The sequence below is a fragment of the Otolemur garnettii genome, unplaced genomic scaffold (genome assembly GCF_000181295.1).
Source record: "Otolemur garnettii isolate 467f Iridium unplaced genomic scaffold, OtoGar3 scaffold00011, whole genome shotgun sequence".
Taxonomy (NCBI): domain Eukaryota; kingdom Metazoa; phylum Chordata; class Mammalia; order Primates; family Galagidae; genus Otolemur; species Otolemur garnettii.
Genome location: NW_003852406.1, coordinates 34,396,416 through 34,415,992, shown reverse-complemented (window position 1 = coordinate 34,415,992; position 19,577 = coordinate 34,396,416). Strand labels below are relative to the sequence as shown.

The following is a 19,577-nucleotide window of genomic DNA, read 5'->3' as shown; positions in this document are numbered from 1 at the left end:
CCTCAGGAAGGTTGAAGTGCACTCTTCAATCTTCTCTCTTGTCTCTGCTCCAAACCATCAGCTACTTTGCTAAGGTTCTGTCCTTTCAGCCTCCTTCTGGACGGGAGCTTCTGTAAAAAGCTGGCTGCAGTTCGCCATCTTGGCTCCGCCCCCCCTTTCTTACCTTTTTTAAATTTCTTTTTACAAAAATGTTTTTTATTTAACATCTAAAATTAAACAATTACTAAAAATGCTCTGAAAAATTATTTTCGAAGTTCTAAAACACTTTTAAAGAAAACATCATTCTTTGTAAGATTCAAGAGTTTTTGTATTCTAGTATTTAAATTCTAATGTTTTCTTAAACTGTGTCTCTCTAATTTACCTGCCCCCATGAAACAGAATCTAAAGCTTGTTAGGACCGTAAGTGAGTATGGTACAAAAAGTTTACTCTATTCACAACTTTCCTCAATTGGGGATTTTCCCAAAAAAGCAGAGTAATTTCAATTATCCTTTCAATTTTTCTATTATTTCTTTTATCTACACACAAAAAGCAAAATGAAATAAGTCATGTAAGTGAATGACCTTGTCCCCAGGCAGGACTGTTTCCTAGTAGAATGGAGTCAGTTCTTTTTGACTAAGAGAAAGACTTCTCCACCCTAACAATTTTTCGGCCAGCCTCCCAGTTTAACATTGATATTGTTTCATTAACTCATTAATAAATTTCAGAATAATATACCTATGACAAAATCAAAAGATGGAAACACTATGTTGCAAAGTACTAAGAAATGGTGAGCCCTAGAGATGATCTGAGAAGATGTTGTAAATCAAAAGTGGAGAAGGAGAAATTAATTGTATGTGATATGGGTAATGGTTTGGGGGGCAGCCACGATGCTGTTCTTTTTACCCCAAAACTTCTTTCTCCCAAAACCACCTAAATCTAATTAGGGATTACACCTCCCAGAAAACACAGATGTGAGAAGACTGGAGCTCATGTTGTCTTTGGAACAAAAGGTGTAAGGTGAGGATGGTGTTAAATGGTATAAGATGTAAATGCAGGAAGGTGAGTTCAAGGAACACAAATAATTAAGAGTGAAAATAAAGATTAAAAAGTATACCATCCACAATAAAATACAAAATAATCACTATAGTAAAATAAAATTAGTCTTGTGGCTAATTTCTTGTGAATAAATATCTGTAGGAGATTTCTTATAAGTTCAAATTCAAATAAATGAGATGTATATAAGAAAAAAATCATAGATGTGTCAATAAGAAATAATAAGTTCAGAATTACAGGCATTTCTAGATCAAGAACAGTAATCAGAATCTTGGTCTGAGAATAATCAGCACCACTATAAAAACTTTGAGTATTTCATTCTAAAGGGCTCATCATTTTCAGTACAAATTGATGAAAAGGAGCACACAACTAGATGCATCGTGATTATAACTTAATTTTTATTTTAAATACTAACAAAACAAAGCAACTTTAGGTTTCTAGGAAGAAATACAAAACACACAAGCAAATGAATTAAGTCTAGAGGTCAAAGGTCAGCAATGCGTGCTTACAGTTTTGAGGAAAAGGGGTCGTATAAAAAGTACCATTAGGACAGTGGGCAGTGGGGTAGAGACCAATGATATACAGTCTATATTGTGAGCCTGAGACAGAGCTATAAGATACTTTTGACTAAGATAGCAAGCTATACCTTTCTGTATTGCCTTTCCTATGTGAAACACAAAGCTTCAATAATATTTCAGCCTGATATCCAGCCAAGAGTTAGCCAGCCACAAGTTAAAAACTCACATGTGAAAAATGCATATTAGGACTACAATTTGTTATTCACTATTAGACATATATTCTAAGTATAAACAAAAATGAAAACATAAAGATGTTTAGCAAATAATTTTTATGGCATTTATATAAAAATAAGCAGAGTCAGCAATCCCACTTCTTGTTATTTACACAAAAGAAATGAAACCTTTATTAACACAAAACTTGTATGTGAATGTTCATGGCATTTTTAAAATAATTAGCAAACACTGAAAACAACTCAAATGTCTAACTGGTGAAAGAATAAACTAACTGTTGTACATACAATTGAAAAGCAGCAAACTACTGATACATGCAATGAGGATGAATTGTATTTATTTTTGTTTTTTTTATGTTTTTTGAGATGGAATCTCACTCTGCCACCCTGGGTAGAGTGCCATGGAATCAGCCTAGTTCACAGCAACCTCAGACTCCTAGGTTCAAGGACTTTTCCTGCCTCAGCCTCCTGAGTAGTAGCTGAGACTACAGGCACTCACCACCACGCCAAACTAATTTTTCTATTTTTAGTAGAGACAGAGCCTTGCTCTTGCTCAGACTGATCTCGAATTCCTGAGCTCAGGTGATCCTCCCACCTTGGACTCCCAGAATGCTAAGATAAGAGGCATGAGCCACCACACCTGGGCAACAAAGATGAATTTTAAATATATTATGCCAAACAGAGTCTCAAAAAGCTATATGTGGTTGTGATTCTATTTATATGACATTTTGTAAAAGTCAAAATTGGGCAGAAAACAAATCCATGGTTGTCAGGAACTGAGGGTAGATAGAGGGGCACCATGAGGGCATTTGGAGGTGAAGGAAATGTTCCAAATACTGATGTGGGAGTGGTTACACAACTGCATGGGTTTGTCAAAACGCATAAAATCACATAACCCCCAGAATGCATTTTGCTGTATTTAAAATGTAAAATTAGGGAAAAAAGAAGCAACTTATTTTTAATATATTTAACAAATACTGTATACTTAAAAATGCTTAGTATGGTAAATTTTATGTTCTGTGCATTTTGCCACAATTTAAAATCTTTTAAATTCTTTTTTTTTTTTTTTTTTTGAGACAGTCTTACTATGTCATCCTTGGTAGAGTGCTGTGGCATCACAGCTCACAGCAACCTCAAACTCTTTGGCTTAAGCAATTCTCTTGCCTCAGCCTCCCAAGTAGTTGGGACTACGGGCACCCACTACAACACCCAGCTATTTTTGTTGTTGCTGCTGTTGTTGTTGTTGTCATTGTTGTTTAGCAGGCTGGGTTCTAACCCACCAGTCCTGGTGCATGTGGCCAGCACCCTAACCACTGAGCTATGGGCACTGAGCCAAACCTTTTAAATTCTGAACTAGAAAAAGTAATGTCTATAATGGACTGTTACCCAATCATTAAAACAAATTTTCCAAAATATTATCAATGAAATGGGAAAATGCTTATATCAGATTAAACAAACACAAAGATGAATTAACAGGATGATTTTCAATTCTGTAAATAAATCATGGCAGAAAAATTGGAAGATTAAATACCAAGAAAATAAAATTCTTGGTGATAGGATTTTGGATGAGTGATTTTCTACCTCTGTACTTCTTGGCACATTACTGTTTTTCACTTATTCCTTTTATAATCATTAAAAATAGGATAATCAGAAAGTATATGTGATGAGTTTAAGTTTATAAATCATTTCATACAGGTTCATATTAAAATACTACCACCAAAAACCAGTCTCCTCAGGCCTACTTTAAAGTCTTCTATTCCACAGGAATATTATTTTTTTAAACCCTAGATAGTATCTTTAATTCAAGATGATTATTTAAGCCTGTTTTTATCTTTTCTTGCTCCATATTTGCCATAGAATCTGAAAAATTAGGAAAGTTGCCATGAATTGCTCAGATTCCTTTAAGGGGTTTATGTAAAATACAGAGCAGCAGCAGCGGACTGAGGCTGATACCTACTGTGTGGAATGCTGATGTCCCAAAGGAAAAGTCTGCCTGGAACATGAGTGGGAGAGTCCCAGAGCTGGTGGCTGGATGGGAGGACAGGTTATGTGTGATTGTCCCTGGAGAATTATCAAATCTACCAGTATTGGCATCCCAAGAAAGCTGCCCCAACATTATTCTGTAGCATCTATTTCAGCCATTCGGTCAATGACTGAAATAAAATGAAAGCATTGCCTCACGCAAATTTCTAACAGAGAATTAGAGAAGGAGGACAGTGAGTCTAGCTAACTCAGGTCCCAAAGTAAGTTGGAGAGAGAAATTCCCTGGGGGAGACATGCCACACAAATGCTTCTTTTCCTTCTTCCACATAGAAAAAATAGACATATGCACACATGATAGGCACAAACATTTTAGATTAATTTCAGTGGTTATATGGACCCTAGGGTAAGAATTGTGTATGACTATTGTTATTATATTGATCAACTAAAGAAGTCACTCTCTGTTTAATATGACACTTCCATGAAACTTCTTGGTCCCCTGATCCATGAAAGTTAATTTCTTAGAATTCGAACTTTGAATCTTTGAGGTAATATGTGCTAGTAAAAGTTTAACAGGGAACTAGAACCTTACTTTTTAAAAAATTCTTGTATCTTCTATGAAGTCATTATTTTCTTCTTTCTTTTTTCTTTTTCCTTTAGGAATTGTGAAGGGCAGAATATTCGGTATAAGACATGCAGCAATCATGTAAGTCTTCTAATGAAAATACATAATTCAATACAATATATTCATGTTTTATGTTATAGTATCATATGCAATGTATACTGTAAAACTAATCATCTCCTTGATACCCTTTGTGGAAAATTTTAATATTCCTTTAGTTGAGAATAGGTTTTATATATCTAATACCTTCCATTTATACTACCATTTTAGGCCATGTCACATTCATGATCTAATTAGGTAAGTATTTAATAATTTCTGGATTCACAGAAATGATACATAATACCTGTAAGCTCCTTCAAAGGTCAGAATACTGTGATGCCCATTATCTCAATGACCTTTGTACTGTCTCCAAGCAAATGTGGTAGGATAATTTCTCTTTTGTAAATGAGGGATCCGAGTCTGAGGGAGGTAAATGTATTGTTTGAAGGGCACACAGGAAAAGTGCAAACATGAACTGGTCTGGTGCTGTTTCTACCACTCAAAACCACACATTCACATCTACCACAAAATGTGTCAAGGAAAGCTGTAGTTCATTCACCAGAAAATCACATAGAAGGAAGAATTTATAAACCTTACTCTAATTCCCTATCAATCAACACTAAAAACCAAAATTCAAATATTAACATTTTGCTTTACAAATTTGAAAATACAAAATGAATATTAGAAAGAACTTGTTTTATTTTTCACTCAAAACATTTCCTGGATGTCAGCAAGATGGCTAACTAGGACCTAAAAAGGACCAAAATAACAAATAAGTAACTGCAGTTCAACTAGATTGACTGCAGAATGGTGGAGGATAGCAAGGGAGTGGCAGAATCTCTGTGGAGCATAGCAACTCAGTACAGCAGCTAGAGAGGAGAGCACTTTGCCTTTGCCACACCATCTCCCCTACCAGGATCAGCTCAGGGCCAAAGGGACATCCCCTTATAGGAGAAAATTAAACAGGAGACCTCCAGCAGCCCTCATTTCCACCACAGATACCAGCTGGCCGTGGTACAGGAGAATGCTGTAGTCCTCATAAGCTCAGAGCCCAATTTGAGGAACTTCTTTGAGTCCCATGTATGCATGTCTCCAGCATAGGAACCCCTATTGTGCATCCTCACCTCTGAGGACCCAAGCTGCTACAGCTTGGCACCATTTTGAAACTTTAAACTGCTGCTAAAGTGCTCCCAACTGGAGCACAGCATCCCTTCATGCATTAGGCTCTGCTGTCATTCTACCATGCTCACACAGGTGGCTGCAACACTGTAATCCTGTCTACTTGGAGCCTAGGCCCAGTAGAGTGGCCATGACTTTGGCACCCAAGCCCATGAAGCACCCTGCCCCTTAAGGAATAGGTGGTCTTGCACAACAGGGAAGCCAAAGCTGTGAAATCAGGAAAAGAACTCATGATCTGAGTGAGAAATTCAATAAAGAGATAGATGTTATTAAAAAAAGACCAAACAGAAATCTTAGAGCTGAATAAAGTACAAAGTAAAAGTACAATTCAGAGCTTCAACAATAGATAGACAAGGCAGAAGAAAGAAATTATGAATGTTCAGAGGGAAAAGGGAAATAAGAATTAAAAGGAAAGAAGAAAGTGTACAGGACTTACGGGATACCATTAAGTGAGCAAATGCTTACATTATTAAATTACCAAAAAAGAAGAGATGGAGAAAGGCACAGAAGACATATTTAACTAAATAGCTGAAAATTTACCAACTCTTGGGAGAGATACAAACATCTAAATCTAGGAAGCCTAATAATGCTTACATTATTAAATTACCAAAAAAGAAGAGATAGAGAAAGGCACAGAAGACATATTTAACTAAATAGCTGAAAATTTACCAACTCTTGGGAGAGATACAAACATCTAAATCTAGGAAGCCTAAAGGTTCCCAAATAGAATCATTACAAAAAGGTCTTCTGTGAAACACTTTATAGCCAAACTGTCAGGAATCAAATACAAAAGGAGACTTTTTAAAGCAGCGAGAGAAAAGAGTCAAGTCACTTCTAAGGGAATTTCCATTAGTTTATCAGCAGATTTCTCAGCAGCAACCTTGCAGGAGGGGAGAAAATTTGAATTATATATTCAAAGTGCTGAAGGAAAGAAAGGATCAGCTCAAAGAAAGAAGGGATATCCCCTTGTAGGAGAAGGGTAAGCAGGAGACCTCTAGCAGCCCTCATTTCCACTGCAGATGGACCACTACAGGACAATGCTATAGTCCTCACAAGCTTTGAGCCCAAATTGGGGAACTTCCTTGAGTCCCATGTATCTATTTCTCCAGAGTAGTGGGGGAAGAGCAAAATCTAGAATATTTTTATGCAAAGATATCAAAATAGGTATCTGCAGCAACCTTGAAGTTAGGGAGAAAATTTGGATTATATACTCAAAGTGCTGAAAGAAACAAAATGGCAGCCAAGAATACTGTATCCACCAAATCTATTTTTAAGAAATGAAGAAAAAACAAAGTCTTTCTCAGACAAACAAAAGCTGAGGGAATTCAGCACCAGCCTTATACGAATGCTTAAGGGAATGCTATAACTGGAAGCAAAAGGGTAATTGCTATAATGAAAACATGTGAAAGTCTAAGACTCACTAGTACAAGTAAACTCATAAGGAAACTCAGAATAAGTACTGAGTACTCAATACCAGTACTGCAATAGTATTATGTAAATCTTTCAAATCTCTAGTATGAACTTTAAAAGGCAAAATATTAAAAAAATAACTGCTATAATTACCTATTAAGGAACATAGAATAGAAAAAGATGCAAATTAAGGCAAATATATATATATACTTATATATATATATATTTATGTTACTTTTGCTCTTCCCCCACTATAGTCTAGAATATTTTTATGCAACCAAAGTTAAGTTGCTAGCTTAAACTTAACAATCAGCTTAAAATCATTTATTATAACTATAATAATCTATATATTGGTCTCATGATAATCACAAAGAAAGAAATTACAGCTGATACACAAGAGTAAAAGAAAGGAATCAAAGCTTAGCACCACAGAAAACCACCAAATCAGAAAGGTAAACAACAAGAGAGGAAGGAAGAAAAGAACAAAAGTTCTACAAAACAACAAGGAAACAATTAGCAAAACAGTAGAAGTCAGTTTTTACCTATCAGGGATGTAAGGATGGTTTAAAGTATTCAATAAATGTAACATATCACATTAATGGAAAGGACAAAAACCTTATGATCATTGCAATAGATGCAGAAAAAGCATTTGACAAAACAACATTCCTCTCAGTCAATTAAGTATAGAAGGTATATATCCTGTCTCTGTCAATTTTTTTGTTGTTATAAACAATACTTGAGGCTGGAAAATCTATTTTTAAAAAAAGGCTTATTTGGCTCACTTCTAATGATAGAAAAGTGCAATATGGGGCATCTTTATCTGGTGAGACCCTCAAGCTGATTTCTCTCCTGGTGAAGGGGAGTGGGCATGTGCAGAGTCACATGATCAGAGAGGAAGCAACAGAAAAGAGAAGAGGTTCCGGGTTCTTTTTAACAATCTGCTTTCATGGGAACTAATATAGTAAGAACTTACCCTAAAGGAGTGCAGTAATCTATTCATGAAGGATCCATTGCTATGATCCAAACGCCTCCTATTAGGCCCTGACTTCAACATTGAGGATCAAATTTCAACATGAAATTTGGAGGGGATGAACATCTAAATCGTAGCATACCTCAGCACAATGAAGGCCATATATGACAAAAATTGGGAAAAGTTGAAGACTTTTCCTCTAAGGTCTAGAACAAGCCAAAGATGCTCACTTCCACTACTTCTATTCAACATAGTACTGGAAGTCTTAGCCAGAGTGATTAGGCAAGAGAAAGAAATAAAAGGCATACAGATAGGAAAGGGATCAGTTAAATTGTCCCTGCAGAAAACATGTTTTTATATAGAGAAAATGCTAAAGAAACCATTTGCTAAGTTTGCTAAGAAACCATTGGAACCAATAAACACATTCAGCAAAGTTGAAGGATACAAAATTAACATACAAAAATCAGCAGCATGTCTGCTTACTAATGGTGCGCTATCTGAAAAAGAAAAGCCAGTCCCACTTGGCAATAGTTATACCTACGAATAAATTTATCCAAGTAGTTAAAAGATCTCAAACCTGAAAACTATAAAACATAAATGGAATAAATTGAAGAGTGCACAAATAAATGGAAAGATATCCTTGTTCAGGGACTGGAAAAATTAATATTATTAAAATGCCCAAGAGAAAGCAATCTTAAAATTTGTATGTTGGACTTTTGGGCAGTTGATGTTAAAAAGAAATTATATAGAACTACAAAGGACTCTGAATAGCCAAAGCAATCTTGAGAAAAAAAATAAGTTATAAGCATCATACAACTTGACTTCAACATACACTACAAAGATGTAGTAACTAAAATAGCAGAGTATTGGCATAATAACATAGACCCATACAAAGCATAATAACAAAGTATTATTATATTAATTATATTAATAGCAGAGTATTGGCATAATAACAAAGACCCATGTAGAAATGAGTCCATGAATCTACAGCCAACTGATTTTTCATGAAGGTGCCAAGAACACACATTGGAGAAAGGACAGTCTCTTTGATAAGCAATGCTGACAAAATTAGATATCCATATGCAGAAGAATGAAACTGGACCCCTATATTTTGCCACATACAAAAATCAACTCAAAAGACTTCCACGTAAGACTTGAAACTATGAAACTAACAGAAGAAAACAGGAGGAGTTTTTTATGATGTTGGACTGTGTAAGGATTTTTTTTGATAAGACTTCAAAAGAATAGGCAGCAAAAGTAAAAATATATAAATAGAATTATATTCAATTAAAAAGTTTCTGTACATCAAAGGAAACAACCAAAAGAGGAAAGAGACAAAATATTTGTATGCCATACATCTGACGAAGGGTTAATATCTAGAATATATAAGGAACTCAAACAACCCAATAGCAAAATCAAATAATTTTATTTAAAAATGGGCAAAAGACCTTAACAGACATTTCTTAACATACATTTTTCATAAGTATGTGAAAAAATGGTTAATATCACTAATGATCTGAGAAAGATAAATCAAAACCACAAGATATCACCCCAATGCAGTAAGAATGATTGTTAATAGAAAGACAAAAGAGGGGATATTTGTGAGGGTGTGGAGAAAACAGAACGTTTATGAACTGTTTGTGGGGATGAAAATTAATGTAGCCATTATGGAAAATGGTATGGAGTTTCCTCAAAATATTAGCAATAGATCTACCATGGCAATCTCAGTACTGTGTATATACCCAAGGGAAATGACTATGTCAAACAGGTATCTACACTCACATGTTTATTGGAGCACTATTCACAATAGTTAAGAGATAGAATCAACCTAAGTGGCCAACAATGGATGAATAGAAAAAGAAAATGCAACTGAATACTAATCAGCCATAAAAAATAATGAAATTTTGCCATCAGTGAAAATGAGGGTATATTTAGAGGGTATTATGTTAAATGAAATAAGCCAGGAACAGAAACACAAATACCACATGTGGGATATAACAAAGTTGATCTTATAGAAGTTATCAATAGAACAGTGGTTATTAGAGCCTGGGGAGGGGCGGGGCAGCAGCGATTGGGAGAGGTTGGTCAAAGGTTGCAAAGTTACAACTAGAAAGGAAGAATAATTTTTGGTGCTCTATTGCACAGTAGGGTGGCTATAGTTGACAATAAGGTATTGTATATCACAACTTAGCTGGAAGAGAGAATGTTCAATGTTGCACTACAAAGAAATGATAAATGTTTGAGGTTGATATACGTGCTAATTACCCTGTTCCTATCATTACATGGTGTATGCATTACTGAAACCTCATCTTGTACCCCATAAACATGTACAACTATTATGTCTGTTAAAAATGAAAAAAATTCCCTTGTTAGTGATACATATGCACATATCAATATAACAGGAATGAAAGGAAATTTGGAGAGATCTCACTTAAATGAGATTTAATTGTTTTTTCATCTGCTTTTCTCAATTGACTGTAACAAACTTATTTTAAAACTTTACTTACTGAGGCTTTCTCATTCTTCCTTCTCTGTCATGGGCCAGTGTGAGATGGCAGTCATGGGTAACGGTTTCTTATCTATGGACAAAACTTTTCCCCAGTGGGAAGCCCCCAAGTTCTAGACTAGGGGGAGTAGAAAGCAGGCAATGTTAGCAAGACCTTTTGGTGTGGATCTGAAGCCATGTGTACAGTCAATTTTTTTCAGCAATGAAGCTGACATTTTATCTTTATCTCCCCAGTGGTGTCATACTTGGGCAAAAAATGAGTGTTCATTTATCGAGCGATCAAACTCCTATATCATTTGGCCCTGAGTTAACCGGATTGTGCCAACCATGTCCTCGGGGGCATTAAGCAGAGAGTTTCACATCCCCTGTGACAGGATGGACTTCAGAAGGACTGAGCTACCTACTTGAGAGTGAGTCCTGATTTGGATGAGCCAGAAGCCCAGACGGGGCATACAGGATGGAGAGACAGTGAGCCCAAAGGCAGGTGTCTAGGTGCAAACAATGTCCTGCCTTCCTTTTAAACTGGTAGGTTTAAACAGGTTCAATGCATTAACAGCCTGAGCCTTTTGTCTGCACGTTAGCTTTTTATTGCTGCTGTAACCAATTACTAAAAACTTAGTGGCTTAAAACAACATGCATCTGTTATCTTACAGTTTGGGAGGTTAGAATTCCAACACGAGTCTCACAGGGCTAAAGTTAGCAGGTTGATGGGGCCACATTCATTCTGGAGGCCTAGTGGACAAATTTGTTTCCTTGTCTATGCCAGTTTCCAGGGGCCACGCGTGCAATTTGGGTCATGGCTTCTTCTTCAGTCTTCACAGCCATCAGCCTTGACTGGCTCTGATCCATTTTCTGTAGTCAAATCTTCCTATGATCACGACTGGGCAATGTTCTCCCACCTGGATAATCCCAGATAGTTTTTCTACCTCAAGGTCTTTAACTTTAGTTACATTTGCAAAGTCCCTTTTGCCATGTAAAGTAACAAATTCCAGGAATTGGGTTATGAACATGTTGGGGCCACGGCAGTGCAGTATTCTGCCCAACACAGTTGGAAGGCTAAAGTCTTCCAAGGAGAACTGGTCTGGCAATTTCCTTATTCATGAACAAATTTCAGAACAGTGTACTCTTGAGCAATACTCTGTGCAGGTATCTTAAGGAGATCCATTTTAAACCTCAGATTAAGGTGTTGCCTTTGGGGATTTCATTCTAGAATTTATCTGTGTGCATATCATTCTCCTCTAGCAAATTCTATTGTCAACACACAACTGTTAGAGAGAATGAGGAGCGTTTCCTCCCTCACAGCTTAGAGATGAAATGTCATCGACTAGAATTGGTGCAGACCAGGTGCAGTGGTCAGGACTGCAGAGACCAAGTGAAGACGTGATGCCCCTGAAGTCCTGTGGGCCTTGAGGGTCACCTGTGGTCTCTGATTGACCGCCCCTCTGGGAGGATGCTGCAGAAATCTTTACCGCCTCTCTGCCAGTGAGAAATAGATACCGGAGATGGGACAGGGTGGAGGATGAAAATGGAAACACTACCCTTTTTAGGCTCTCAGAGTTGGAATCCTTAGAGAATTCCTAAGAATAGACTATCAGTTCTTTGTTACTCTTGCCATTGCAAACTCAGGATTTCCAAAATAGTTCCTCATTTGGGACATAAGGGACAGTTGAGGCGATGCTAGTTTGTGCCACTGTATCTGCGGCTGCATAAGTCCAGCTGTACTACAGACCAGAGCTGGGTAACTGCAGCCCAGACTACATCAGAGATGATCTGTAAATCTTTTCCTACAGGGGAGATGGTACTGTTAGATTCCTGAACAGACCATAGAAAGATTGCAAGGATGTCAAGTGCCACAGTTAACTCAGGGTATGAGTATGGTCATTGCTGTTCTTTTGTGTAATTACTTGAGCTGCTTCCAGCTTTCTTAATTGGGGATCCAAAATCTGTACCTCTGCACCCCATAAGGTAGCCTCAGGAGCAGGAGTGGGGACCAGTCAGCAACTTACCTCAAGTAGAGAGAGGGCTGAGTTTTGGTCAGTTCTGTTATTGCCATGCAGTGTCCCCAGTGTTGAAGACTACTGGCCACTCTAGTTCAGTAATCAGCTGGTTGCTTTTTCCCTGGATACAGGGCTGGTCACTTTTGCTTTTGAAGGAAGAGCAGGGAATGAACTGAGAGAGGTGAGTGAAGACAATCAGAGAATTGAAATCCTCCATGCCCAGGGTGGATCCCTCATCTGGCTTGATAAGGACTGCCTCTTGAGAATTCTGCCCTCTTCAGCTCCAATGCTCCAAGAAGGGATCAAATGTTCTTTTGTTATGAAGTCTGGATGTGCTAGGGGCATGCATTCAGAGCACTGAGGTGAAGGAATCCCACCCTGGTGAGCAGGAGAGCGTGCTTCAAACAGCAGGAGTGGAAGGGGCAAGCTGGACACAAGGACTTCACTGCCCTCCTTGAGAAATCAGACTTTGGTTCAGTGACTCTCCCTGGCTTTGCTTTGTCAGGAGAGATGGGGTTTTGGGCCTGATTAGGGAACAGAGCAGGGCTGTGGCTCCAGGTGACTGCTGTCTTCAGACATAATCCTCTGATCAGCACTCAGCATACACCCTTACTGCCCTGGTCCTGGAGGCCTTAATAAAGAATCACCTTTATCAGTGTATATCAGTGCTAAAGGGCAGTTTCCAAGAGAAGTCACACAGGTCGGCAAGGAGGCCTGATACCTAAATTCACTTCTAAAAATAAGATTAAAGTCAGTGCTGGAACAGGCAAAGGGAAAATAACTTTTAAAGTAAGTATACTGTAATTTGATAAGAGTGTGTAGAGGTTCATAGGCACACAGAGGGAGGCCTGGGGCAACCTAATGACTTTGCAGGAGAAGCAACATTTGATGGGGCTGTAAAGGCCCTTCATGGTCTGGAGTCTGGGCTCTAGGAATGGCTCGTTTTTCATTTGGCATTTCTCCTGGAGGCATTCTTTTCTTCCCATTGCCCTGGCGCCTTTCTACTCTGGGCAAGAGCCTCCTCCTCTCATGTCTGGCTCCAGACCTCCAGGCCATCCTGCGGTCCTGCTGGTCTTACTAAACTGCCACCTTTTCTGTGTCACTTCTCTCTCTGGTTTCTTGCTGCTTTTAATTCTCCACAGTTGCATTCAAGGGTCTTCTTATCATCAGATAGGATTTCTCTGTTACTTAGCTCCCAGCTTACACCCTTGCTGGACAAGGCTGGACACTGTACCTTATAGACACCAGATTTAGTTTCTCCTCCTTTTTTGCTCCTGTTGTTTCTCATATCTCAGCCTATTTGCATGGCATTGTCCTTTAGAGCAACCTGAGACTTCACCTTCCATATGCCTGATTTGCTAACTCTAGCTCATAAGGACCACTTATAATAATTTATTTTTTTGCCAGAACTTTTAGCATTTGTTATATAAAAGGATCACAAAATTTAATTCATGCTACAACTTGTATATGAAGTTAAAAAAAACTTAAAATTTTCTTATGACAAAAAAATAGCATTTTTCTGTGTCCTTATGGTTATGTGGTGGAGGGAAGAATTAACTAAATGTCTAATCCAAATTAAAGCTTGGTCCAGTGCTATTACATAAATAGTCTCTTAGGTAATAGTCTGTCTCTCTTGCATAAAATCAGTTTATTAGATAATCTCCTTGTCTGGGCTTCTCTCCATAAGTTGTCCATATGAGAGGTCCATGCCCACGGTTTTAGGAGGGAAAGGAGACCCCTGTTTTCAGGAAGGTTTGTATGTGGGTGCTAGTTGTCTCCTGTTGAGTGAGGGAAGCCACCTCCTCTTCTTTTTTTGCTTCTCTTCTTTCCCCTTTAACCTCCCTCCCCTATTTTATTTACCTCTTTTCCTTCTCTTCTTCCTTCCTTTCTTGCTCTTCCTCTCTGCTTCCTCTTCCTCATTCTTTTTTATGTGTCCCAGGCTGGCTGTCCACCTGACCAACACTTCTCTAGCTGTGTAAATTGCCTGTATCTGGTGAGAGTCAAGTCTTAATGATAGAAGATCTGTTCTTTACTTATTAACTCTATCTAAATGAGTGTATAATTTAACACTTTGATGACAATTTTATTTCATTTAAATACTGCAGTCCTATAAAGAATAAAACTCTCTTTCATTATGTTTTGTGCATGTAGACACTACCTCCCCAGCAAGCTCACTGGCTGACAGTGGTGGGTTGTCAGCGTGTCACCAAGGGTGAAGCCCATATTAAGTATATTAAATAAGCTAGTGTTGTCTTGAATTTAATTGATACAAAAAAATTATTTGGGGGGAAAGGAAAGCAGAGGAATGTTTGGCATTCCAGCTTCCTAAAGGTCAACTAGGCTATTGAAGACACAAGAATCCCTAGCTTGTCTTGAGCCAGGGCATGGGACCTAGCTGAGCCATATTAGACAGGGTTTAATACTGACAGTGGAAGAATGTGAAGTGAAGGAAAGCATTTAATGTAAGTGGGACACGCCCCCCCCCATGCTTGCTAGAAAGCGGTACTCTATATTGGGGTGCTTATTACTTTGGGAATCAGTTTTGACTCTGTCATATCCTAGTGTGTGTCTTAGGGCTAGTGGCTGAACTTTCTAGGTCATAGTTTTCTCCATTTACAAAATGAGGATAATGTTAATCCTGTCCTACCAAGTTTCAGGTGGTGAAAAGAGAATGCCAGTAATTATCCCTGATAATTACTAGGAACAGAAACCCATTTAGATTAGCTTAAGACCAAGGGGATTCACTGGATGGACATGTGTGTATTTAATGGAATTTAAGCATAAGCAAGCCTGTCAGGACTCAGAAAATGAGGTACGGCGGTGACTTACTGCTATTGAAATACATGGTTTACTGTCTATCCTTTCTTGTAGAATTCATTCTTCTCTGCTGTGGGAACTGGCTTGCTTTCTTTCAATGTGCATCTCATAAAAGAAATGGCCAGTCCAGCCTCAGATTGATGTGAATTCTCAGCTTTGGCTCTTTTGTTAACAATTCCAAATTCCTGGGAATGACTGACCTGGTGTGGACCAGATGTTTGCCTTTGGATAGTCAATTCTGGAGAGGAAGGCTGGTCACACATCCAAATCTGGCCATCCTTTTGGCAAAGACAAAGTCTAGGCTGACATCCTAAGCTGTCTTCTGTTAATCAACTCTTGTTAATTTTGTGAAACTTCACTGGAGTCACACTACCACACATTCTTCCCTAGAGAATGCTGGCCAGCAAGCCTAAAGCAGGGGAAGCCACTTGCACCCTTCTGATACCCTTTCTTTGGGTTTGGAAGCATCAAATAGAAAACTGGCCGTGGCTGGAGGAAGAGGAGGTGATGTAATTTTGTAATTGATGATCTTTCCTATGGCCAGATGGAGGATAAATTGCTCATTTCAACAGAGAAAAGTCATCCAATTTTAGTAGTTTTCAATTTGACTTGTTTCCATCAGTGTAACCTGGTTTAATCTTGTTAAGAAAATAAAAATGTGGACACAATATAGGATTTTGGACTGTTTCATAGCAAAATAATAGGAGTAATCTCAGAACCAAGTTTTTTAATTACATTCTATTTATTCCCTGTCCACTTCCCAAAAGGATTTGAGGCAGTTTATAAAGGCCAAATGCATAAACAGTAAAATATAAAAGTAGTGAAAATGGAGGAAATGAAAGAAATTATATTTTAAAATCTTGGATGATAATTCAGTAACTATTTATGGAAAAATAAAGTTAAATTTCTACCTCACATCGTTCATCTAAAGTAAATTTTGGATATAATAAAGAGTTAAATAGGATTGCTAATCTACAAAGGAACTACAAAAATACATGGAAGTATTTATCCGTTCCTAGGGCAGAGTGAGAAAAGCATTTCAAAGCCAATTAGTAAAGAAAGAAATCGTAAAGAGAAATATTAATAATGCTGATTATATACAATGAAAAATTTCTTCACTTCACAAAACAAAAATTAAATGGGGAAAATATTTTCAACACAAGTGGTAAAGAATTTATAACTTCACTATGAAGTTTAATAATTTCATCTACTTATATAAACAAGAAAAAGACAAACCTTCCAATGCATAAAACAAGAACATAATACAAGAAATTTTTGAAGAATTGAGAAAAGAGGCAAGAAATGCAAATAAAATGCAAATGAAACAATGAAATTGTTTTGCATTTCTGATTGAAAAAATTAGAAAATTATGATATCTAAAATGGGAAGAGGCATTAAGGAAAGGAAACTTATTATGTAGCCTGGATGATGATGATACTTCTCTGGAGGGAAATTTGGAAATACTTTGAATAGTCTATAAGCTATGCATACTTTTTTGTTGTTGTTTGGCTGGGCTGGATTTGAACCCACCACCTCCAGCATCCGGCATATGGAGCCAGTGCCCTACTCCTTTGAGCCACAGGCACCACCCAAAAATATGCAATAATACTTTTTGACTCAGAAATTTTATTTCTAGAAACTTATTTTTGGGAAATAATCAAGATTTAGATAAAGATTTAGGTATAAGAATCTTTGCTATTTATTCTTTTTTTGAATAAAAGCTGTTTCACAAAGTTATTATGATAAACATTTATTAATGATAAGAAATATAAAATATCATTTTTATTGTATCTCTTTAATTAGAATGTTTGTATATTATAAGTAGAATTTAGTATAGTAAAGTAACATTTTTGTCATCCAGCATCTTGCTTTGGAAACATCTGGAGGGAGGAATCAGTAATTTAGTAAAAGACCCCTGAGTTATCAGTACTTGTATAGGCACTTTTTACTATGTTTATGAGCATGCCCTAGGGAGCGCAAATAGACTTTAGAACTTGAACAAGCTACATGTCTGCTTTCTGCCCTACCACCAGCTGAAGGCGGGTTATTTGGTCCCAGTTAACCAGTGGGAAGGCTCCTGACAGGGAGGAAAAGCAGAGGAATTTAAAAACAACCCCCACAAAGAAACAGACACAAGTTTTCACAAAGCACAATAGCTTTGGGCTGAAGTAGGGACAAATAATCCTTTGGAGGCGTTCAAATGGTTCCTAAAGGCATAGATAACTAATATTTTTATGAAGACCTGGAATCACCTGGAAAAATTAAAAGCATTCTGTTTCCGTGTTTCAAAAAGAAGCGAACTGAACTATGCAATGCATTTGAAAATTGATATCAAAGATAGTTAAAATAGGGCAAAATTTGGTGCCTATGTATTACTAACTTTATCTGGGGAAAAATACATAGTGATCAGGATAAATGGAAATCTCCTGTATAGATCATTAGCAGAGATACCAGTGGAATTCCACAGCTATAGATTCAGCTTTGAATTAAAAAAAAAAGAAGAAGAAGGGATTAGGTGGCGCCCAGGGAGAGGCGAGTGGGGTGTGCGTGTTCGGATTCCGGTAAACTGTTCAGCCCTCGGTCTGCCCAGCCACTTGGTGATGTGCACGTGGCCCTTTTTCTCTGCCTCCAGGACTGCCCTCCAGATGCAGAAGACTTTCGAGCCCAGCAGTGTTCAGCCTACAATGACGTTCAGTATCAAGGACGTTACTATGAATGGCTTCCGCGGTACAATGACCCTGTTGCCCCATGTGCGCTCAAGTGTCAAGCGCGGGGACAAAATTTGGTCGTGGAGCTGGCACCTAAAGTCCTGGATGGGACCCGCTGCAACGCTGACTCTCTGGACATGTGCATCAGCGGCGCCTGTCAGGTAAGCCGCGCCTGCCTCCCACGCCCCTGACAGCCGCACCCATGAGGTAAGCCACGCCTGCCTCCCATGCTCCTGGTTCAGGGAGAATCCTCCTCTTCCATACTTTTGTTCGTGCCTATGAAAATGCTATTTTCAATCATTTTATTTTTTTCAGAGTAAAAATGAGATTTTATTTAGGAAGAATAAAGAGAAAGTTTAGAACACTTCCTAAGGAAGTGGGTTTCTGTCTTGAAGGAGAAAAGGAAAGAGCTGTTTTTGATCATTTTAATGTAAAAAAATATTTTAGGGAATGGTAAGAGCCTTTAAATCATGTTTTACTTATTTAAGTGTCAATTTCACCCAGATAGAGTCAAAATATGTAACTTCTCATGATTCCTCTAGATCAGTGATCCCCAACTTGAGCATGCATCAGAGTCACCTGGAGGGCTGTGTCCATAGAGTGCTTGGCCAACCCCAGAGTTTCTGGTTCAGTGGGTCTGGGGGACCCAGATTCTGTTTCTAGCATATTCCCAGGAGAGATTGATGCTACTAGTCTGAGGAACACACCTTGAGAACCATTGCTTTGGAAGGGTGATGTTGGTAGGATTCATTGTTTTGGCTCTTTGGGAGCAATGGCTTATTTACTGAAAACAAAGAAATAAACAAAACAAAAACAAGCATGACTGCATTCCAGCAGATATTCCAGAGTGACTCTACAGAGCTGGGATGTGCAACTGAGACATAAACCCCGGTGGCTTGTGGTGAGTGGGAGGATCCAGGATAACGTGACAGGCTGCTGTGACAGTGTGGGACAACAGGGAAATGATAGGATTCCGCCCTCATCCTTTTGATCAATGTCTGGTATTCCATCTAGCCTACTGTGCTCACCATGAATACAGTCATAACAGCAGCAAACAAACAGCCTGAGCAGTACCTGGAGTCAGGCACTACCGGGAGTCTCAGAATGGAAAAGTGTCCAAATGCAAACCTTGACCTCGCTTTTCAAACCAGCTTCAGCTTTGTTTATCTCTTCATCTAGAAAATGATCTCCAGTTGCTCACTCCAAAGCTCTGGTAACACTCTCCATTTCAACCCACACATCTAACCCATTGCCAAATTCCATTACTTCACCCTCCAAAGACTACTTTTAATTCACCATATCTTTCCCTCTCTGCTGACTTCTCTCCCAGTCTAAGCTCTATCAGCTCTGACCTAAAAAGAGCTGTATTAACAGCCTTCTATTCTGTTTTAGCTCCTACCTTGGTTCCCTCAAATCCATTCTTCACCTGAAACTTAAAATGTTCAGTCAGAACTTGTCATCCCTCAAGTTCTGAAATAGCATCAACTATACAAAGTCTCCCTAAAAAGAAAAGCCCAGGACCAGACGGCTTCACATCAGAATTCTACCAAACCTTTAAAGAGGAACTA

General features: G+C 38.2%; 1 protein-coding gene across 1 annotated transcript in view; it reads left to right on the top strand.

Moving 5' to 3' along the window:
- The window catches only part of ADAMTSL3 (ADAMTS like 3), a 391,341-nt gene that overhangs the window by 148,198 nt on the left and 223,566 nt on the right, over window positions 1-19,577 (top strand). Inside the window, exons 5-6 of the mRNA XM_012801847.2 lie at window positions 4,422-4,467; window positions 17,934-18,170. Coding sequence (XP_012657301.1) covers window positions 4,422-4,467; window positions 17,934-18,170 — 283 coding nt within the window. The remainder of the gene's footprint in view (window positions 1-4,421; window positions 4,468-17,933; window positions 18,171-19,577) is intronic.